General features: G+C 40.9%; 1 protein-coding gene and 1 long non-coding RNA gene across 2 annotated transcripts; one reads left to right on the top strand and one right to left on the bottom strand.

Annotated features, from left to right (window-relative positions):
* The first annotated feature begins 1050 nt into the window (after positions 1-1050).
* Positions 1051-7363, top strand: arrdc3a (arrestin domain containing 3a). Its single transcript, XM_008418936.3, has 8 exons — positions 1051-1629; positions 3729-3810; positions 3936-4083; positions 4172-4274; positions 4418-4674; positions 5138-5294; positions 5394-5536; positions 5625-7363. The coding sequence occupies exons 1-8, from the start codon at positions 1350-1352 to the stop codon at positions 5691-5693; spliced, it is 1239 nt and encodes a 412-aa protein (XP_008417158.1). The 5' UTR covers positions 1051-1349; the 3' UTR covers positions 5694-7363.
* LOC145552781 (uncharacterized) lies at positions 6937-19865 on the bottom strand. The gene is made up of 2 exons (XR_014088891.1): positions 18917-19865; positions 6937-18644 (listed from the first exon to the last, which is right to left on the bottom strand). It is a non-coding gene; the product is annotated as an uncharacterized LOC145552781 (long non-coding RNA).
* Positions 19866-20329: the final 464 nt, after the last annotated feature.

The following is a 20329-nucleotide window of genomic DNA, read 5'->3' as shown; positions in this document are numbered from 1 at the left end:
ATTTTTTTAAATGAGTGGGAAAGAAGAGGATCGTCCAAAGTTAGTTTGCAATAACCACCACTGGGCATAAATATTTATTTTAACAATGTTATCAATAAGAAATTATAATCTCCACATGACACCATGACTTGTTTGAGGAAAAGCAGAGGCCTTGGCTTTCTGCGGCATTCAACAGGTGGTTCTGCAGCTCCTGTTAGCAACACTGATGGCCACGGGGTGGCGTTTTGAGTTGTTTTTCCGGAAAAAAAGAGCTCAACACAATAGGAGCAGTGCTCATCTTTGCAAAGATTATTTTCAGAATTAATACAAGGGAATATATCAGATATTTTAATACCGCTTGAGAACATTCTATCCCGCAGTCTCTTCGTGGATATGCTCTGCTTCCAACAATTTTGCATGGCCTTTAATGCAGACACCGTGCAAAAATGCAGGACTGTTGATGTAACGATGCTGAGCTGTACAGAGAGTAAAAGAAACGCTGCGTTAAAGCCTGGAAGCTGCAGTCACACACAGACACCGAGATGCAGGAGTGAAAGCGAAACCTGAAGCTTATCCAAACGACAGCTTTATCAGATGATGTATAGGCATCCTGTCCTTTTATAGTATTACAATATTACGGCTGTCATTGCATGACAAAACCCTAATCTGTGTGGCTTTCATTGAATCACATAAGGCCCTGTGCTGCAATATGTGCTGAGTCCAGTAAGAAGGAGCAGAATGTCACCACATCCCAACACAGAGACGGGATTACACATTACACACTTTGCTTTTTCTTTAGCTGCAAAATAAGCACGTTTAAGCCATTTATGAGTACATATCTAATGCTGTAGCTGATTTGAGAAGCCTCACCCTTGAAATAACGGCGACGTGTTTTTTTTTTTATTTTTTTTTTTTTTTTTAACCAAGCGTTTACATTCAGTAAAACCTGTTTACTGAATGTGAGCCGGGGCCACACTCCTCTCTGCTGTCTGCCTTGTTCCAGAAGGCAGGAGGAGGGAGGGCAGCAGCGCCCCTGCGCATGCGCACATGGTTGTTTTTCACCCAGCCTGTCGCTTAAAGTGAGCTGAGCTTCGGGGGTTTCCTTGTCTGTGACTGGAGACCATCAAGCAGGACAGGCAGATGATAACAGCATCCACTGCTGTTAATCAGCCCTCAACGTAGCTCAATGAACTGCTCAAAAAGAAGCCACTGATCGTGCCTGCTGCTTTTTGCAGGGCAGAGATACTGATCAGTGTCTACGATCTGCATCCCCCCCCCTTTTTTTTTTTTTTTGTTTTTACATTTTTTCTCCTTATGAGATCATTTTTTTCATAGACTTCTGCTTCAGAGCTCAAGGTCTCTTCTCCGCCATGGTGCTAGGAAAGGTGAAGAGCTTCATCGTAAGCTACGACTGTTTCAATGACAGCAACGTCCCCGTGTTCTCCAGCGGGGACTGCGTCTCAGGGAGGGTGATCGTCGAAGTCACCGGAGAAATCCGCGTCAAGTCTCTCAAAATCCACGCGAAGGGTTTCGCAAAAGTTCGCTGGACCGAGTCGAGAAATGCCGGATCCAACACTGCCTACACCCAGAACTACACAGAAGAAGTGGAGTACCTAAATCACAAAGACATCTTAATTGGACATGAGAGAGGTAAGTTTCTGTTCGCATTTTTCGCAAAGTTTGGTAGCAGCAGTGATGCTTCCCGGGGGGTCATGGCAAATGACAAAAAAAATGAACTAAATAACCGAATAATTGTGTGGCCTCTATCGTCTACTGTTGGACACACTCGAGTATTTTACTTTTTGACAATGTCTCCTTCCTTCCTTGCTTGTTTGTAGTCAAGGTGTCAGAATGAATGACAGCATCTCTATAGCGTCTTTCTTTGTTTTTAAACGTACTTCTTGCGTAAAATGTGAATAAACGAAATGTTCCGCCACAGTAGAGCACATTGGACACTTAAAGTGACAAATGTAAAGTTTTTGTTGAGCAATTTTATCGGGAAACAACCTCGAAGTTTCCCCTATTGTTCAAAGCGGTTCAATCCTGTTCAGAAAACTGGATTGGGAGTGGGCGGAGCCCACGGCGCATCCCCTCCTTTTCTCGCTTGTGATTGGTGGAGATGCTCTTACGTGTAGTCAATGACATCATGGTTTTGCAGAGTGACAGACCACTCAGCAACTTTTTTCAATAAGGAAAACACCTGCAGAATATCACTGCGGAAGCTTTTTCAATTGAGTCTTTTAGCATTTTATGTGTGGGACACTTAAGTTGCCCACATTCAATGAAATTGTGGTGTTTTCATCTCGGTAGCTAATGTAAATGTCCTCAGTACTGCAGAGTGGCTTTAGACGAGGAAATGAATGGAATTAAACTAAACAATAATAATAACTAAACGCACTGTAAAGGCGTTCTGTGAACAATGAAGTGATTAATTGTAAGAAATGGGTAATGGTTGCGGGTCTGCAGCACCCGAGCCTGCAGCGCCGAGCTCTGAATGCGCCCTGAGCTGCCGCTGAGAAGCTGCTCGCACCGGTTTAGGCCGGTCTCCTCCTGTTGGAGGCTGCCGTGTGAGTGACAGATCCGCACTTGTTTACCACTCTGCTGCTGCTTCTAGGGGGAGGGTGTGCTGAGCTGGCAGATGCAGCTTAGCAAAAAACTATCCTCTCACTAAAAATTGCGTTAAGTTTTCGTTTTTACAAGCTTAGAGGATCCTTTTTCACCTTTTTATGGAGTAAAAATGCGAAACTTTCTGGTTCTGTTGTGTGACAATGATGCGTTGCTTTGCCTACAAGCAAGTATGGAAAACGATATTTTAGCTTTAGTACTTTGTGCCATTTCCTAAGAGGTAGAATTTAAATGTCTATAGATGGTTTTTGCTTTGATTGGCACTCAAATCACATCCTATACATAACCGTTTATCAAACCCTCTATCACATATTAAAAATATACACTTAAAATAATAATTCAGTATAATGCAAGTGTTTCTACAGAATGATTTCCCAATATATCTACATTTTTAAAAAGCTTACCATAACAATTTATTTTATCTTTAAAGATTTGTAGTCTTTTTGTGTCTCTCTAAATTCTGCTCAGGTGGCCTTAGTCGTCTTTGGCAAGCAGTTTTTGAAAGATTTCGGCATTGTTTTGGAAGCATTCAAGTTGGATTTAAGTTTCTATTGAAATAATCAATCTTATACTTTTCTAGGTCACACTTTAATTCTGGCACTCCCAAATTGAAAGTTACCACTCGCGCAGTTTCATGACTTGCAAAAGATGGATCAAACAACTACAAAAATAGTTAAAACTTTTCATATTCAAACATTCAGAATATATAAAAATTACAAAGAAATCTAGAAACCAGCGCAGGCAAAAGTATGGCTCTTTCAGATTAAAAAATATTCAGAAGCCATGTAAATTATCTGGGGTATTTTGTTTTTTATTCGTACAAAGCACTATCATACATAATCAACCCTCTTTCTAATCACTCAACTTCTTTAATCTCCTTTTATTTATATTTTTTTTACATTTCTCTGCTGTTTGTCTCTCAATACAATAATTTTTTTCCAGACATATTTAATTGTAAAACACGTTTATTCTCTTTTTGTCTCCCCCACCCTGTGTTTTTTTTGTTGTTTTTTTTTGTTTTGTTTTGTTTTCTTTCTTGATATGATTTTTCAGATGCCTTCGTAGAGCATTTTGTCCAGGTATGGTATACATGTGTTTGGAATATTGTCCTCCTTGTTTTTCAGACGATGACAACTCAGAGGAAGGACTCACTACCATCCTTGCCGGAAGGCATGAGTACGCATTCAGCCTCGAGCTTCCACAGACGTAAGTGGTCTGGTACAACGTGGAACCGAGAGACCATGTGTTCGCTTTCCACCGTACTTGGATGAATGTTTGAAGTTTTGGCGTTCGTCTCAACCATTTCTCTCCTCTGTGCGTCTCTCCTGCAGACCTCTGGCTACCTCTTTCGAAGGAAAGCATGGCAGTGTGCGCTACTGGGTAAAGGCAGAGCTGCACAGGCCATGGCTGCTGCCATTGAAGACCAAGAAGGAATTTACAGTCTTTGAGCACATTGACATCAACACTCCATTATTGCTGGTAAGCTCTTCTGAAATGACCCATAGTATTTAGTTTTTTTGACGAGCAAAATGGATTTTTAAATGGCTTTCTGGTCTTTCTCATTCAGTCACCACAGGCTGGCACTGCAGACAAGACGCTTTGTTGTTGGTTCTGCACCTCAGGTCCTATTTCCCTAAGTGCCAAAATTGAAAGGAAGGGATACACCCCAGGTGAGAATAAGATGGTAGCAAATACAACGTTTTGTTTTTGCTCTCACATCATGCATACGTACATATGTGTTTGCTGCTTTTGTGACTGGAAAATCACCAGTTAATGTTTGGTTTTTTTTGTTTGATTTTTTTCCATCACACAGGAGAGTCGATTCAAATCTTCGCCGAAATCGAGAACTGCTCGTCCCGCATGGTGGTGCCAAAGGCGGCCATCTACCAGACCCAGACCTTCTATGCCAAAGGGAAGATGAAGGAGGTCAAGCAACTGGTCGCCAACCTGCGGGGAGAGTCTCTGTCGTCTGGCAAAACGGAGACCTGGAACGGCAAGATGCTGAAGATTCCTCCCGTTTCGCCCTCCATCCTGGACTGCAGCATCATCCGAGTGGAGTACTCTCTCATGGTGAGTGCCGACCTGCGGTGTGTGGAGCGCTCCCTCTCGCGCGCTTTCCAGACATTCGGCTCAAATGTCCAGAAATGACAGTCATGCAAACGCAAGGGTCTCTGCTTGCATGTTGTTATCATCACGACCTAGTTTCAGAACTGCTATCAGTATAGAATCAATATTTCCTAGTAGACACTATTTGTCCTGGCTCGGCATAGACAGCCAGAGCTTGGACTGTACCCTCCACATGGCACTAAGAGCATTAGCCCAGAAACCTGGGAGCAACACCTGCCCTCTGGGCGCCTAATCTCATTACCCTTCGAGCAGTCATCCTTCCAGCCTAAGCAATTGATTGCTAGACACTGACACACATCTAAAATGTAAAGTCAAGCTAATTACCTAGTCTTCACTCCATTGCAAAACACAGAACTAATTAGTTTGCTTTACCTCTGATTGATCTTTAAACCGCTGTTGTGTTCAGGTCTACGTGGACATCCCGGGGGCAATAAACCTGTCCCTGAACTTACCCCTGGTCATCGGAACCATTCCTCTCCATCCGTTTGGCTCCCGCACCTCCAGCGTCAGCAGCCAGTGCAGCATGACCTGGCTGAGCATGGGTCTACCAGAGAGGCCTGAAGGTAGATTCACTTGATGTCGTGATTGAAATGTACGCACCTGCTTTAGATGAATCAGGAATTCATTTTAAAACATAATTTTTTATTTTTTTTTACTCACAGCTCCTCCAAGCTACGCAGAAATTGTGACAGAAGAGCAGAGGCAAGGTCGCCTGGATGCCCCAGCGGTCCGAGAGGAACTGGAGGGTCATCTTCTGGCCTATATTCACGAGTTTCGCTTTCAGCCCCCTCCTCTGTACTCTGAGGTAAGCCTTAAAAAAATAAAAAATCTTCTGATCAATTGTATTCCAAAAATCATCCATTCTCTTAAATAATTGCCTGTTTTTCCTCCAGATTGATCCTAACCCAGATCACTCCGGCTGTGCAGAGGAGCGCAGGCTCGATGCCTGTCCATCACGCTGAGCGGTTCTTTAAACTTACCCCGAGTGAGTAAGGGTACCTAAAGGAACCGCCTTGAAAGGCTGAACTTTGAACATTTTCTCGGATGACGACATTGACACAATGCTGTTGAGATCTGGAGAAGGCCGTGAGATCTGACCTACAAAAGACTTGCCCAGCGTCGAGCCGGACAGGGCGACGCGTTCCGCCTTTTCCTCAGAAAGAGAAAAAGACTTCTCCGCTTTGGGGTTTCACCATCTTCCTGAGGAATATTCAGCCTGCGTGGAGGCTAGCAGTGGAGCCCTGGTGAGGAAGTTGGAAGAGAAGGAGTCACCAAGGCTCAGCCTGTCAAGCTCCTCTTCAGCCTCAACTCTTCTGTATTTGTGGCACATTGAGGATATAGCTCCTTACACAAAGGGGGGAAACTAACCATGTCCAGACTTCAGCAGAATCACTTTAAAAACATGGGATGATTGAAGAAAAGTAACTGTTCTAACAATTATAGTTAAGGCTTGCAAGCAGTGGTTTAAAACAGAGCAAAGACTAATTCCTTTTGCCTCATGTGGGGGATTTTTGTTTTGCACATTTTTGTTCTTTACTTGAGTTGGGTGGCTCTGTTTATTTTTCTTTTTTTTTTTTTACACAAATCACTAATACTTTGCTTTCAATTTTGGAAAAGACCAGACCGGAAAAAGCAGACTACAGGCTTAACCGTTGAGAGTATCATCTGCAAAATGTTTGACTTTTGAAAACAAACAGAAAAAAGACTGAAAAGTACAAAATGCACTGAATTTATTTTGAGCAGTTAATGATTTTTCCGTTTTCAGTACATGGCGACTAATAAGTTACCTTCGTTTTTTTTTTTTTAATTTGTTTTCCTGTAAGTGTAGGTGAAAGCTGTTAGGTAAGGTGTTGCCTCCATAGTTTGAATTCCCGTCTAGCTTCCTTCCTTTTGTGTTGCGTAGTTTCTGTTATTCTCTCTTTGTATCTTGAACTGCTAAAAGCTTTTTCTGGGTTTTCGGTTCCAGGGTTGCTCTGGCTTCGGACTGGTGGGGTCGCAGTCCTGCTTTTGCCACTCAAAACATAGCCGAGAAGACAAGTGTGTATTTTAGAGAGACTCAACCCTAACTGCCTGCAGCCCCTCCAGTCGTTGTGCCAGAGTATATCCGACTGGCATTACTGCCCTAAAAGCACTGTCTCAGGTGTGTGTTTTTGTTTTTTCACTTGCCAAGTGGTTTTAAAACGTGGATTTTTTTTTATTGCACTGTTAAAACTTTTTTTTTTTTTTTTTTTAACTACCAAAATGAGAGAACAGTCTTGCAGACAAGCAAGACAGCTTTTGAGATGAATCACATTCCCTTTTTGTCCTGCTGCACTTGCTTACTGCATCCCAACCAACAGACTTTTTGCCAGACCAGTGAAACCACAATGCTAATAATAATGTATAAGTAAAAAAAAAAAAAGAACATGAAGTAAGAGGAATGTCTGCCTCTGTGCTGAAGAAGCAAACTCAGCACAAACATAAAGCCGGAGACTGTGCTAAACCTCTATACAGGCTGGTCAGAACAAGTAGTAGTAGGAAAAATGAGTAATACATTGGTTTTCTAACTCATTTCATATAATAGACCACTTGTAATAGAGGTTTGACATGGTCATAAAAGACAAAAAGCAGCACTTTTTTTATATAACAAAAATACAAATTAGCATTCAGTGGTGAAGGTCTGGTTGAAAACACGTTGGTACTAACAATGTAATAAAGGGGCTTTCAGTAAGGCAGTGCCGCTTAGGATATTAAAGCATTATTCGCTATGCTTTAATGTTAGAAACTTAAGTTTACATATATTTTTTTCTTTCTTTGAAACCTAGCTAACACTAGATCGCGTGTGCACGCTTTTATCGAAATCCTTCTGGCAACTAAAGCAAACGGCTTCTGACAGTGACGGACAAACTGCAGAACGTTCATAAAGTGATCTTATCTCAGTGGCCTTGTTGCAGAAAAAGACCGTAACACGGTTCCTCGTTTCATTCGCCGTCTGCTCTAACCGATGTTCTCGTTTGCGTTTGTCCACGCCTGTATGTTCTTTGACCTTTCGATGTTTATTCAAAAAGTTGAAAAAGGGAAGAGAAAAAAAAAAAGTAAGTTTGTTAAAGAATGAAACCTTGTCTATGATGATAAACGGTGAATATTATCTCTTTTTTCCATTTATGTGGGCATTCTTTGTTTTGTTTTTTTTTATTTTTATTTTTTACAACCATTTTAGTTTTTCTCCTGATTAACCTGATTTACCCCTCATCTCAGTTTGTGGGTGGCAGCTGTTGATCAGTGTCCCCCACCTCCCACACTCCACCCTCCCTGAGAAACATTTAGCAGACGTAGGGTTGTAGACTAAACAATTCCTCAGTTGTAAACTTGTCTAAACGCAGTTTGCAGTTCTATTTTTTTGTTGTTTTGTTTTTATCTTAGGGAAACTGCGGTAAAGAATAAGCTTTCAGGTTTGGTCAGTACCATAGTCCATTTGCTTGGGCTTCAGAAGTAGTCCAGTGTCAAAACTAAGCTAAACTCCTGACCTAGTAATAAAGGCAGGAACTGAAATGTTCAGAGATTAAAAAAAAAAAAAAAGAAGAAAACTTAGGTGAAGGGGTCTGAAACATTTTAGAAACGAAGTGCAATATTACTCACTGAATTTTCTTTATTCTCCATTTGTTTCTGTTTGTATCTTATTGTTTTGTCTGTTAATCATGAAGATGTGTAGTTATTCTATGAATATACTATGTTCTGAATGATTTAACCTTTGTCTTGTTCTTCCCTTTGATTTAAATAAAACTTTAAATTAAAACGAGCAGAGGCGGGTTTTTGTTTACATAAATATCCTGCACAAGTTTTCCTGTATCCAATAAACCTTTGAACTCTAGAATATTTCTGTTTAATAATTGTGGTAAGTTTTTGTTAGATTAATAACATGTTTTCCACCCTGCCCTTTTATAGAAACGCAGAGTTCGCATGAAACAATGACTAATCATTTTTCAATGATTGACTCGGATTGGAATATTTTAAGTGGGTAGAGTTTTAGTGCCTCAGGTTTCAGAAACATGGTGCCACACTGCCCCTAGTGGTGGTTTGAAAACACCTTTCACTGCTGAGTTGCATGAAAATACACTCATAGTTACTAAACTAAATATTACATTCTGAGAATGTAATATGGATATGAGTTATGGAATGACATAATAATGATGTACTTAATTGTATCAAATTATCAAATTATACTTTAGGTTAATAGGGAAAATATTTATGCATGAGATGTTCAAGAAGAGTTGCAACAAGTTGTAGGAAAGATAGAAAGCCAAAGAGGACTTTATTTTTTAGGAATAATTTAACCTTAATCCTACCAAACAGGTGGTAGAGTCAACTTTGACTTTCTCCTGTAATATTAAGGCTGACATTACGGTTGACCATAACATCTGAAACAGAGCATAGCTAATTTATAAAGTATTTGCAAATTATATAATTGTGTAAAAGTAATCCACTGCCACATACTTAAAAAAAATGCAGTTAGCTTATTTGTGGAGAATAATTCATGTTTCAGAAAGAACATGATGTTGCTGCTTCAGTAGGTGCTCTGCTCAAATGGATCAAAAATATAACTTTTGGGTCTACATGCGATGTGTGGTGGGATGTCAGCACTGCCTGTCAGCCTGAATAGCTGAATGGTGGAAAAACACAGCGGTGGAAGCATCATGCTGCGGGGATTATGTCTTTACACACACATACCACACAGATTTATATTTGTAAAACTTCTGAAAGACACTTGCACTCTTTTCATTTCTCCATAATGTGCAACTTGATGTTGGTCTGTCATAAAAATGCCAGTAAAATACACTAAAGTTTGTTTCTGTATGCAAACAGAAGGAATGTATGAAGAGTTTACATTTATTGTCTGCAGTGCGTTTGGACTAATGTGTCACGTTGGACTTTGTTTGGCTATTAATGACTTGTTAATGTGATCGTCATGGCATAGCCTGCAACTAACATTTTAAACAGACCTCAAGTGACTTTTAAAGTCATTAACTTTGTGAAGCTGCAGTAAATGTTTGACTTGCATAAGCTGTAACTCTCCGACTAAAAATAGAGCTTCTCTGCGTCTGGTGAACCGCGGCCCATTTGTGATGTTCAGCAAACTGTGCCGAACCAATCAATTTCACACGTAATGCACAGACTACATATTACATCAGGGTTTAATACTGATCAATTTTTTTTTGAAAACTATGAAGTATCTATGTACAAGTCACATGGACGGTTTGAATGTTCCCAGAATGTGAATGACAGCATAGCATGTCAACAAAATGCCAAAGTGAAAAGTTAATATTCACTGTATAATTCAACATTTCTGTTGAAATTTTCTGTTTCAACAGAAACAGAAAATGGACTGTTTCTCAAATAGTCAATTTTATTTGTATAGCACATTCCATAAACAAAGTGGTCAAGGTACTTCACATAATATTAAATTACAAAGTTATAGCACCATACAAACATTACATTTTGATGAGAGCCATCACCAAATTCATACATGTCAAATAGTTTGGTCAATGTTTCATTTATTAAGATTCAAAAGATTGATTTAAAGGAACTCAGTGTTTCAGCTGTTTTACAGTTTTCTGAAAGTTTGTTCCAGATTTATGATGCATAGAAGCTGAATTCTGCTTCTCCACATTTATGATGTCTCAAAACTGTTTTTTGTCAAATTAGTTTATGTAAACTTTACTCAAAATGGAGCAAGATGTTTCTTAATCTTTAAAAGAATGTTAAATCAAATCGAATCAAACCAAAGCTTGAGGGAGCTTCTGTGATGACTCAGCATCACTGACCAAGCACTTGGGTTTGCCTTTGTCCCCCCCCCTCAGCCCCCACCCTCAATCCCCTGGTCCCTTTTGACTTTTGTGGATCCTTTGTGAACATCTGACCCCTGTACATTGAAAAAGAACCGGAGGAGGGGGGCGGTTGAGAGGGAGCCCAGCTTGTGGTGGTTGGTGAGCTCACTGAGAGTTTTGATTAGTAAATGCTGACACTAAATAAACCTCAGCTGTTTCCTCTCACCAGTTAATCCCACTTATACGAAGCCTTTGGTGATCCAGAATGTCCCAGCAGCTTGGCGTGACCAGGGACCGTCAGCGTAGATGGGGGAGGATTGGATCGAGGCCCCCTGAATGCCGGCCCGCTGGTGCCGCATCATCACTATGACATAATAGAAATATACACACATGCAGCTCTGTACTGAAGCATGAAATCTCACAGCGACGTTAGCTCACATGTTCCGGGAAACAGAGGAACAAGTCGTACAGCTGCAGGCTCCAAAATGTTTAGGAGCACATTTTAAATCATCACACAGTGCCTGGATGAATGTGTGCAAGAAACAACATTTTATGCAGTCTCGCAAAGACTGAAATAAACTTAAACAACTCGAACATAAAACTTAGAGCGAGGTTAACGCTGAAAAGTAACAGCAGCCTTTTAATGCTAAATGTTTAAAGTAGAACCGATGGAGCCAGTGAGAAGAGTGTGAAACGTAATTTTGCTCTGAGGTGATAATCATTTCCACTAAATTAGAATTTTTCTTAATAACACCCCTCAAGAATGAATTTAACACACTTTTCATTAAGCTGATATTTTTGTATTAAACCTGAAACTCAACACAGTAAATAGAAATGAAGGTAAACACGTCAGTCTGTGCGAAGTTTATCCATAAGCACGTCTATGTTTAGTTGACCGTTCTTCGACCTTGCTTTGAGCAAGTGGTGTGCTCAAACTTGACGTCTGATGTTGGTCAGTCAAAAGAGAAACCAGCTCACCACGATGCCAAACAGGAACCCTGCCTGTTTACTTTATTAGAGGGGGAATTTACAGTAAATCAGAAGGACAAAACCTGAACTTATGTCCTGCCTTCCTCAGCACTTGTCCATACGCTGTCAAATGGAAATAGCTGAGCGTGTCAACAACAGCTGCTGCACAGTATGCTTCACTCATCAGTTTAAGGCCTCTTGCTTGACTCTTAAGTTTGTCCTTCTATGAAAGATAGCCAAGTCTCGACTGTCCGATCCGAGGGTTCAGATTTATTATTCATACAATGCATTGAAAATGCCCTTTGTTTTAACTCTGTAGTGAAGAGATCTAAATACACACTGCCTGGATTTCTTAAAGCAAAAAAAAATAAATAAAAAAATAAAAAGAAATATTTTGATAATGTTAATTGAAAGTAGATTTAAACTTCTCCATTGTAGCTACCGGTGTTGTGCTCCTTCGTGTTTAGTCTGGGACGGGAACATGATAGCCAGAGTGACAGTGTGCTATGTTCCCATGCCAGGACCCCCGTCTCTGCCACGCCACACCTTCAACATGGTGAGCATTCCCTTCCTCCAAACATCCTTTGCTTGCACTCTGCAGTCCAATCCACCCATAGCCTGCATGTTTGCAACACAAACACAGCTTCAGACGTTTCAGGCCTCACAGTTACTACAGTCCAGAGAAGTCCTGCACAGTTTGCACCTCTGTGGACGTCATTAAAATAGAAGTAGTGAAAAGTGAATGCCTACTAGGTCAGGACATTAAAGCTACTATCGAGTGTCTTTTTATTATGCAAAGATATATATGTGCGATCATCTTCAAAGATGTTCTTGCAAATCCACACGGAGCTTCTTGGGAGCTGCTGGTCGACGCTGGAACATATGTGAAATGCGAGTGATTTCTTGCTGTCAACTTGATTTCTGGCATTTAAGCTGTGCAAGCCTGCAGCATCAGAGGAACTGTGCAAGCCCTATTTATCAAGCTAGAGCTCGATAATAGCAGCTGTCAAACCTCGTATGCTCTGAGAATCTTTTCAGAGCCGAGAATGGAAGTAACCCTGGCTTCCTTTAGAAGACTTTGGGCTTATTTTTTTTTCCAAATGTCACTGACATCTGCATGTACATGTGAACCAATTATGTATTCAAAAAGTCTATGATGGAAAGGCAATTCAGTAATATTTAGACACTAGAGGAGAGATAAGTTAAATCTGTGGCTTGATAATTGATGTTCAGACACATGCCATTCTATCTTGAGCACATTTAGCACCAAAGAAGATGCAAAGAAAATCAGTCTGATGATGCAAGAAGCTGGTTTCAGGCACTGCAAGCTCCAAAATATTGATAGATGTAATTTCAGCAAGAGCTGGTCAAACACTGTAGACTTGGTGAGAGGGGACAGTAGACAAATGCAAAAAACCCCCCAAAAAACTGTTTTCAGATTTGTGAATCTAAAGAAAATTGAAAATTATAAGTATTGTTTTTTGTCTGCTTCACAGTCATACTTTGTGACTTTGTATATCATAAATCCCAGTAAGGTACACTGTGTGGAGGTGAAGTAGACAAATCTGAACAGGTATTAATACTATGAAAACTTAGTTGATTCTCTGTATCTCCAGGGCTTGGTCCTTAGTGGGGTTCTTATTGGGCTCAAGTGCTCTCTAAAATGCCAACATATAAACCACATGCTCCAGTTGATATCTTGTTAAGTACTAAATTAATCATGTGTCTGCCTTCACTGCTTTATATAGTATCCGTAGATTCCTTCATTGGTGCAATCAGGCAAAGAGAAAATTATCCGGAGAGAAAAGAAGCCAGGCAGTGAGCGCAATTATCTCATCACCTGGTGGATTTATATCTCCTGTGGTTCAAATGATCCGACATTCCCCTTGTGATGGAATATTAAGTCCTATTGATTCAATTTGTGGCAAGCCAACAATAACACACAGGGTCAAACTCCAAGTGTTTTTATGCAACTGTCTTCCCAGAGTCCTTGTTGGTCAGTGCACCCTCTGTTTCGAGGGAGCAACAGGGTGAAGCCGAGGAGTGCTGTTTCATCGCTTGTCTTATTTTACCCTGCTGGTCCCCAGTGGAAGTTGTGACAGCTTCCTTTTTTTAGCCACGGCTGACTCATAGCATAGCTCCAAACACCTCCCGTCCCTCCTCTCTCAAGTTTTTTTTAATTTATTTTTTTTAATTTCCCTGCTCAGCTTTATTCCTCGCTCTCTGTAGCCGCTCAGATTCTCCTGAGTCACAGGGAGAAAAGCAACCATCTCCCCACCCCAGCTTGGGAGTCTCGCTCACGAAAAACAACAGGTGCAGATGGAGGGCCGATGCAGAGGGCGGGCTGTCTGCTGGGAAGCGTGTCCAAACCTCCCTGTCATCTCGCACTGTTATTTCACCCCTCGGCCTCCAAGCATCCAATCTGTCACCTCTTTCCAATCTCTCTAAACTCTCTAACCCCCTGTCTGCCTATCAGATCACCCCTGCTCCAACTCTGCCAATCCTCTGCTTCTCTAGCTCTTATCTTTTCCCACACTCCTCCCAACAAACTGCATTTCTTTTTCCAGGCATATTACTAATTGTCCTCTACAATCTGTGCAGCGCAAACTTATCACACTGGTGGTGTGTCGATCCCTATTTTAGATCGACGTAAATCAATTTTTCTTATGGTGGCGACTGTGGTAGGAGATCATCTTGCATTAGATGGGATGCTGGTTTGAATCCCTGCTCCGTCTGTCTCAGTCATTGTGTCCTGGGGCAAGACACTTCACCACCTGTTGGTGGTGACCAGAGGTTCCAGTGGCACCAGTGCATTGCAGCCCTGCTTCTGTCGGACTACAGGGCAGCTGGGGCTACAATGTAGCAGCTTTTGGGGTCCTCTGGACTTGATAAAGTGCTGTACAAATACAGGCCATATATAAGTCAGCACTTCTTCCTGATGGGACAAAAATAGAAACTTTTGGAAGGCACGTGTTTTGCTCCATATGGTGTAAACCAAACATTTCAGGAGAATATCAAGCTTGGAGTCAAATATGGTGGTGGCAGTGCAATGGTCTGAGACTGTTTTGCTGCTTCAACATTTGGAAGACTTTCCATAGTAAGTCAACCAAACTGGAATTAAGGATGTTAGGGTTGTATAGCAGCAGGACAATAATCCAAAGCACATCAACAAGATCAACTCTCACTGCTTTAAAAGATGAAATCAAGGGTTTGGAGTGACCTTAGCAAAGCCAAGGTTGATGACAAAAATGGTTGATCTGGATATTGAAGCTTGTAACTGTGACGTGACAAAGCATGGTGTGTGTGATGTAAGGTCTCGTTGAGCATTATAGCTGCACCATGTGTCACGTGACGTCATGAAGACATGATGGACGTCATGCTAAACAAGAAATGCTCCCTCATCCTGATATGGAAAACATTCAAAGCATGAAAACTGGACCCTGTTGAGAGTGTTAGTGGACTCCCAGAGAACTGCAGGGATCAAGAGGCTAAGTTTGGCTTCATCATGCTGTTCCAGAGACTTCTGCTATTAATGGGGAGCAAGGTAACAAAACATAAGACTTCAGTTTCTCATCCTGTCAAATGTGTTCCCAGATGTCCTCTAGCATCAGCTCATGTTCCAGAAGTTTCCAACTGTCTGGTCTGGACCTCATCCGACATGGCTAGTATTTCCCCATAGATCCGGCTTTGCTCATTGGGTTATACTGACAGATAAACTATTTAGTCACCCTGTCTGATGTTTGAGAAGCAATAAGAAGGTAAGAACAGGAGGCCACATGTGGAACAAAAGTAGAAGATTTGCACAAGCAAGTAAGCATGATCCAAATCGTCCCTAAACAACCCAAGAGCAGTATCACAGTCTGAAGAAAGCAAAACATATTAATTATATAAAAAAAGACAGCTTCTGAAATCTTAAAAGGATTTCATTTGGCTTTATAGCAACAAAGAACACATTGGTATTACACAAGAGATAAATGGGATAATATAATGAGCTAATCTTATTAAGCTGTGAAGACAAAGGGCTTACTCACTCCAAGGACTATCTGACATTTATAACATTGCTTTCTTTAATCAGACTCCTTATAAAAGCTGGTTTAGTTTTACTTTCCCCTCTCTCTCTCAGGGTTATACAACTTCTGACTCTCCCGCCCATATCTGACCCACTTATCAGGATCGCACTTCGAGGGTCCTATTATCCTGAGGTCAGGGATTCTGTTTCATTAAATATAAATATATCAACCAATAAGAAAACAGTGGGAGCAATCCCAACAATGTGTATTTTGTTTTGTCCCCTGAATCCACAACAAGTAGTTCGTTTAGTTTTAGTTTTCTTTTTTTTTGCTGTTGCCATAATAACCTAGTTCCTTTGTTTAAGAAATACACGCCTGAACAAAGACCAAATAATTTTAGGACAAGGGCAGCCTGCTCTGGTTTGCACCAGTTCTGTGACTCATTTTAATCTCTGAAAGCAACTTCCCAAAAAAAAAAAAAAAAAAAAAAGGTCTCATTTTATCTGAGTCAGTTTTTGGCACTTCATCTCTTTTCCCTCCAAACAAGATCTGCAGCACCGAGTACTGTGCTGAGCAGACGGAGAGGAATGTGTGACACATAAATGAAATTGCTCCCTGACCAACACACACGCCGCACACTGCAAGTTCAGACTTTTTCATAGCAAGCTACTAGTCATCCAGGCTGCTTAGTAATCACATTAATCACGTCGTTTTTTTATTTTATTCTTGATCATTTTCTGCATTTCTTTTCGCAAATCAAACACACTCACAACCCAAAAAAGCAAAACAAAATGGAATTATCACAGAAGGAGAAATCAAGGAATGCTTGAATCCCTGTCAATGGCAAAAGCAAAAGGCAGACAGTAAAAGTTTAGATGGAGGGTAATCTTTTTATTTCTACACTGCTTGTACTAAAGAGCAATATCAAATCAAAATCAAACACCTGTATCTCTTATTTATATTTCTACAAAAAAATCTCCAAGGAATTCTAGTTAAGTCTAAACAAACAAACTTTATTGTTTATTGTTTATCTTTCAAATGTTTTCCCACTCTAACATTATCTCTTATCTTTCTGGTGCGGATCGTAATCTTCCTTACCCTGTTTGTTCACTAATGCTCTCTAACAAGCCTCTGAGTCCTCCATAGAAAAACTTTACTGTCAATGAGATAAAATTATACACATTAATTAGGTGCCAACTGGTTTAACGTTTAGAGATATTGCAGTAAAGGAGAGTAGATGCAAATGCATGCCACACTTTTCAGATGTTTACTTGCACGAAAAGATGTTTAAAAACCTGCAAGATGCCTGTTCCTTTCACAACCATCTTTGTGCTGGTCTGCCACACAAAATCCCAGCTGAAGATGTTGTAGTTTATGCATGAAAACTGACAAAATGTGAAAATGCTTTTCACTGTTCCAAGGCAGTGTAGCTGCTGACTAAAAATAAAGTTTGACTTTTAAAGAACGAGTCCAACTCGCCCCATTAAACAAGCCCTGAAAACAATACATGAACCATAAATTCCACAAATAATCTACTAAATTAATACTTAGTAAAAACACTGTGAATGAGAATGAAAAAGTAAGTCTTGCAAAAACAATATGTCCATCCATCCATCCAAATATGTATGAAGTCAAAAACATTATTACATTATGCGTGAATGAAGATTGTATTCTAAATGCGTTATTTTGCATAAACACACGGTCTTAAAGCTTCGGACATCCGTCTCTCAGGAGGTTTTCCTCCATTGTCCTCTAAAGCTGTAAGTGTGAAGCAACAGGTGGAGTCTGCACACATCATGACCTGTGAAGCACGCAGCATATAAAAAGCTCACGTTAACTTTTCCTGGGAAACATTTTCATGGTACTAATCGAGTGTGAATTGTTTAGGTGTGAAGGGCATTTTTCAAAGCAATGCACATTTTGGAGGATAATTCGATAACACTCTTGGTGTAACAGTAAAGATCTGAATCAGGAACTGAACATTGACTACTTTCCATCAAACAAATGCCTTTTTTTCCCCGACTTGGTCAGCCGCCTGGCCTCGCTTCCAACCCTGACTGCCTTGTTTCTGACATTTCATCGCTAACTCCCAACAATAAGTGACATTGTTCACAGCCTAAACTGACCCAGGGCCACTGAGATGCTGGATCAAACCAGCTGGATCTGGCTGAACGCACGCAGAGGAACTTATGTGACGTGGTGAATTTCTCCCTCTGATGTATCACTTCCTTTGATTTGTAAAAGGCCACAAAGCTTTTTACTGAGGTCACCACTCGCTCTTCTCTGAAGTGACTGTCCTCTGCTTCCCTTCTTCTTTGTCTCACTGATGTGGGGCGTAGTAATGACACCGCTTTGACTTCTCTAAAATTTGTCACATTTCAACCACACGCTTCAATTGATTCTTAGGGAGGATTTCACGTTAGACCAAACACAAAGCATCTGTGAAGCATCTCCGAAACTCTGTGAGAGTTTGAAAAGTTTTCACAAATAAAGAAATTCACCTCCTCTGAGTCAGTTCTTCTTTGCCGAGAAGCTCGTGCTCAGTCAGACTGGATGAGGAGGCGGCATGGGAACACACATTTTCAAGAACTTGCCAAAGACTCTTAACTATATTTAGTTCTGGTTTGATCAAAAGGCTCTAAGTATTTAGGTCTACGCATCTTCACACCATCAGCCTCCCTGTTTGTGCAACAGAAAACCCTCTCCACAGCATGGTGCTGCCATCACCATGCTTTACAGTGAGGACGTTGTGTCACACATAATTTCAAAGTGGAATCTTCCCAATAAATTTCCCAAGACTTCTCAGAGCAAAATGTATACAGATCATGTTTTGAACAGAGGCTATCGCTGAAGGAAATTCTGGATTTGATGCTTCTTCATATCATATCAAATTATTTAAAAAAATATGCAAAAATGTGTATATTTTTGTATCATGGTACTTTCATGACACACACACTTGGAACTTCAAACATGTTTCTTTAAAAAAAACCTTTCTTCTATGCCATCTTTTTAAAACGGCTGTTCCTGCGCTCCTCAGAGATCGTGACAAGATGCCTTATATCTCTCCCACATGTACCGGGTTGTCACAGCAGAAGCATCTTGTGGGTGATAAACAAAAACTGGTTTCAGCCTGATGGACGAAGTGACGCAGAGAGAGACAAAGACAGAAACAGAGTGGGATAAGAAAGTTATATAAATGCTGGATCGTGGCCCAGAGTGAGGTCCACTCTTCCAAAAACGACATCGGAGATTCTCAGTAGCTAGTTCCTTATTTAAACAACTCATTACAAACAGTATTTCCTCATAGATAAATCACGAAACAGGCAAAGCACAAATCATTCGAACAAAACAAAAGAATACATTTTGATGTAACACCACAAACAAACGTATGTTCATACATACATGAAAGTGCTCCCTGATAATGATGCATAGGCACAGAGGGGACCGTCTAGCTGTCCTGCCAAACAGACAGCATAGTGATAACATGACAAATGTCATTGGCAGGCACGAACCCCTCCATGCACTCCTGCTGGCGAGGCACAATCCTGCATTTACACTCCCTGGTTAGTCGGGGTGGCAGCTCTAAAATGGACCGCATTACTTCTCACCTTTGCTGAATCACACTATTATAAAATACGGACCTCAACACCACGACAACAGAACAAATAAAATCCTTACGTCTTTGTGTACTTCTGTTTTTCATCTCTCCGGTGCAGTTGAAACCGGAGAGGTCAGAGCGACAGCCTGCTTCGTTTACGTCAACGGGCCGAGGCAGGCCATCCCATCATAACGCGTAGATATCCTCTTATGTTCTGCCTGACTACTGGAAACGCTGCATGGACATTGTGAAGTATCACGTCATCTGATCTGGGTTTCTCACTGCCATCACCAAGTTGCCAAATAAATTATGTCATTTCTGAATAACTTGATCAAAGTTAGCTCGGCTTACTGTTTGCCGAACATAATTTGTTAACCCTTGATAAGTACAACGTTAATGAATAGAATCAGTCAAATTCTTTTGTGTGTGACGTCAGACAGGTAGATAACTTTGATAATATGTTGTCTCTGGTGGAAAAAACTGATCATTTTTATCTGTTTAACTTTTTTTATTTCAGAAGCATACCTTAGACCATCCAAATTTGCTTATAACTTATTGTAGGCCAACATCTAAAAATAAACACTTCTTTAAAGTTTTGATGCTGTGTGACACTCCTGACACACCCTCCTTAAGTGGTTGATGATGTCAGGAACACCTGTGTGCCAGCCATGAGCGCCGTGCAAGTGATGGTAAATGACGAAATGACTTGGAAGAAAAGCACTCTGATCTCACTACAGAAAAGGTCAGGGGCAATATAACGTCCACACACACACACACACACACACACACACACACGCACATGCATGCGCGCACACGCACACACACACGCACACACACACACACACACACACACACACACACACACACACACACACACACACACACACACACACACACACACACACACGCACACACACACACACACACACGCACACACACACACACACACACACACGCACACACACACACACACATACACATAGTGATAGAAGTACATATTTACATCATGCCCTCACTGAACTTGTCTGTTTTTGTTTCCAGGTGGGCTGAGTGGTGTTGGGTACATTGCCTAAACATATGCAATCTCATCCTGTCGCTCCTGTCTAACGTCAGCCTGTTTACTTCAACGCTCTTGGAGCCACTCTGTTCTCTCTCTGCACATTATTAAAGTTCTGCATATATGAACGACGCTTCTGCTTCTTCTGGGTCAAAGCTGT

Source organism: Poecilia reticulata, chromosome 9, assembly GCF_904066995.2.
Source record: "Poecilia reticulata chromosome 9, P_reticulata-male-v2, whole genome shotgun sequence".
Taxonomy (NCBI): Eukaryota; Metazoa; Chordata; class Actinopteri; order Cyprinodontiformes; family Poeciliidae; genus Poecilia; species Poecilia reticulata.
The sequence above is the reverse complement of the archived record's forward strand: the minus strand, read 5'-3'. Positions and strand labels throughout refer to the sequence as shown.

Bases quoted from the DNA above. Each gene is read 5' to 3' on its own strand.
- arrdc3a (XM_008418936.3), top strand. From the start codon at position 1,350: ATGGTGCTAGGAAAGGTGAAGAGCTTCATCGTAAGCTACGACTGTTTC. The intron at 5,295-5,393 runs GTAGATTCACTT...TTTTACTCACAG, and splicing joins TCTACCAGAGAGGCCTGAAG to CTCCTCCAAGCTACGCAGAA. The intron at 5,537-5,624 runs GTAAGCCTTAAA...TTTTTCCTCCAG, and splicing joins CCCCTCCTCTGTACTCTGAG to ATTGATCCTAACCCAGATCA.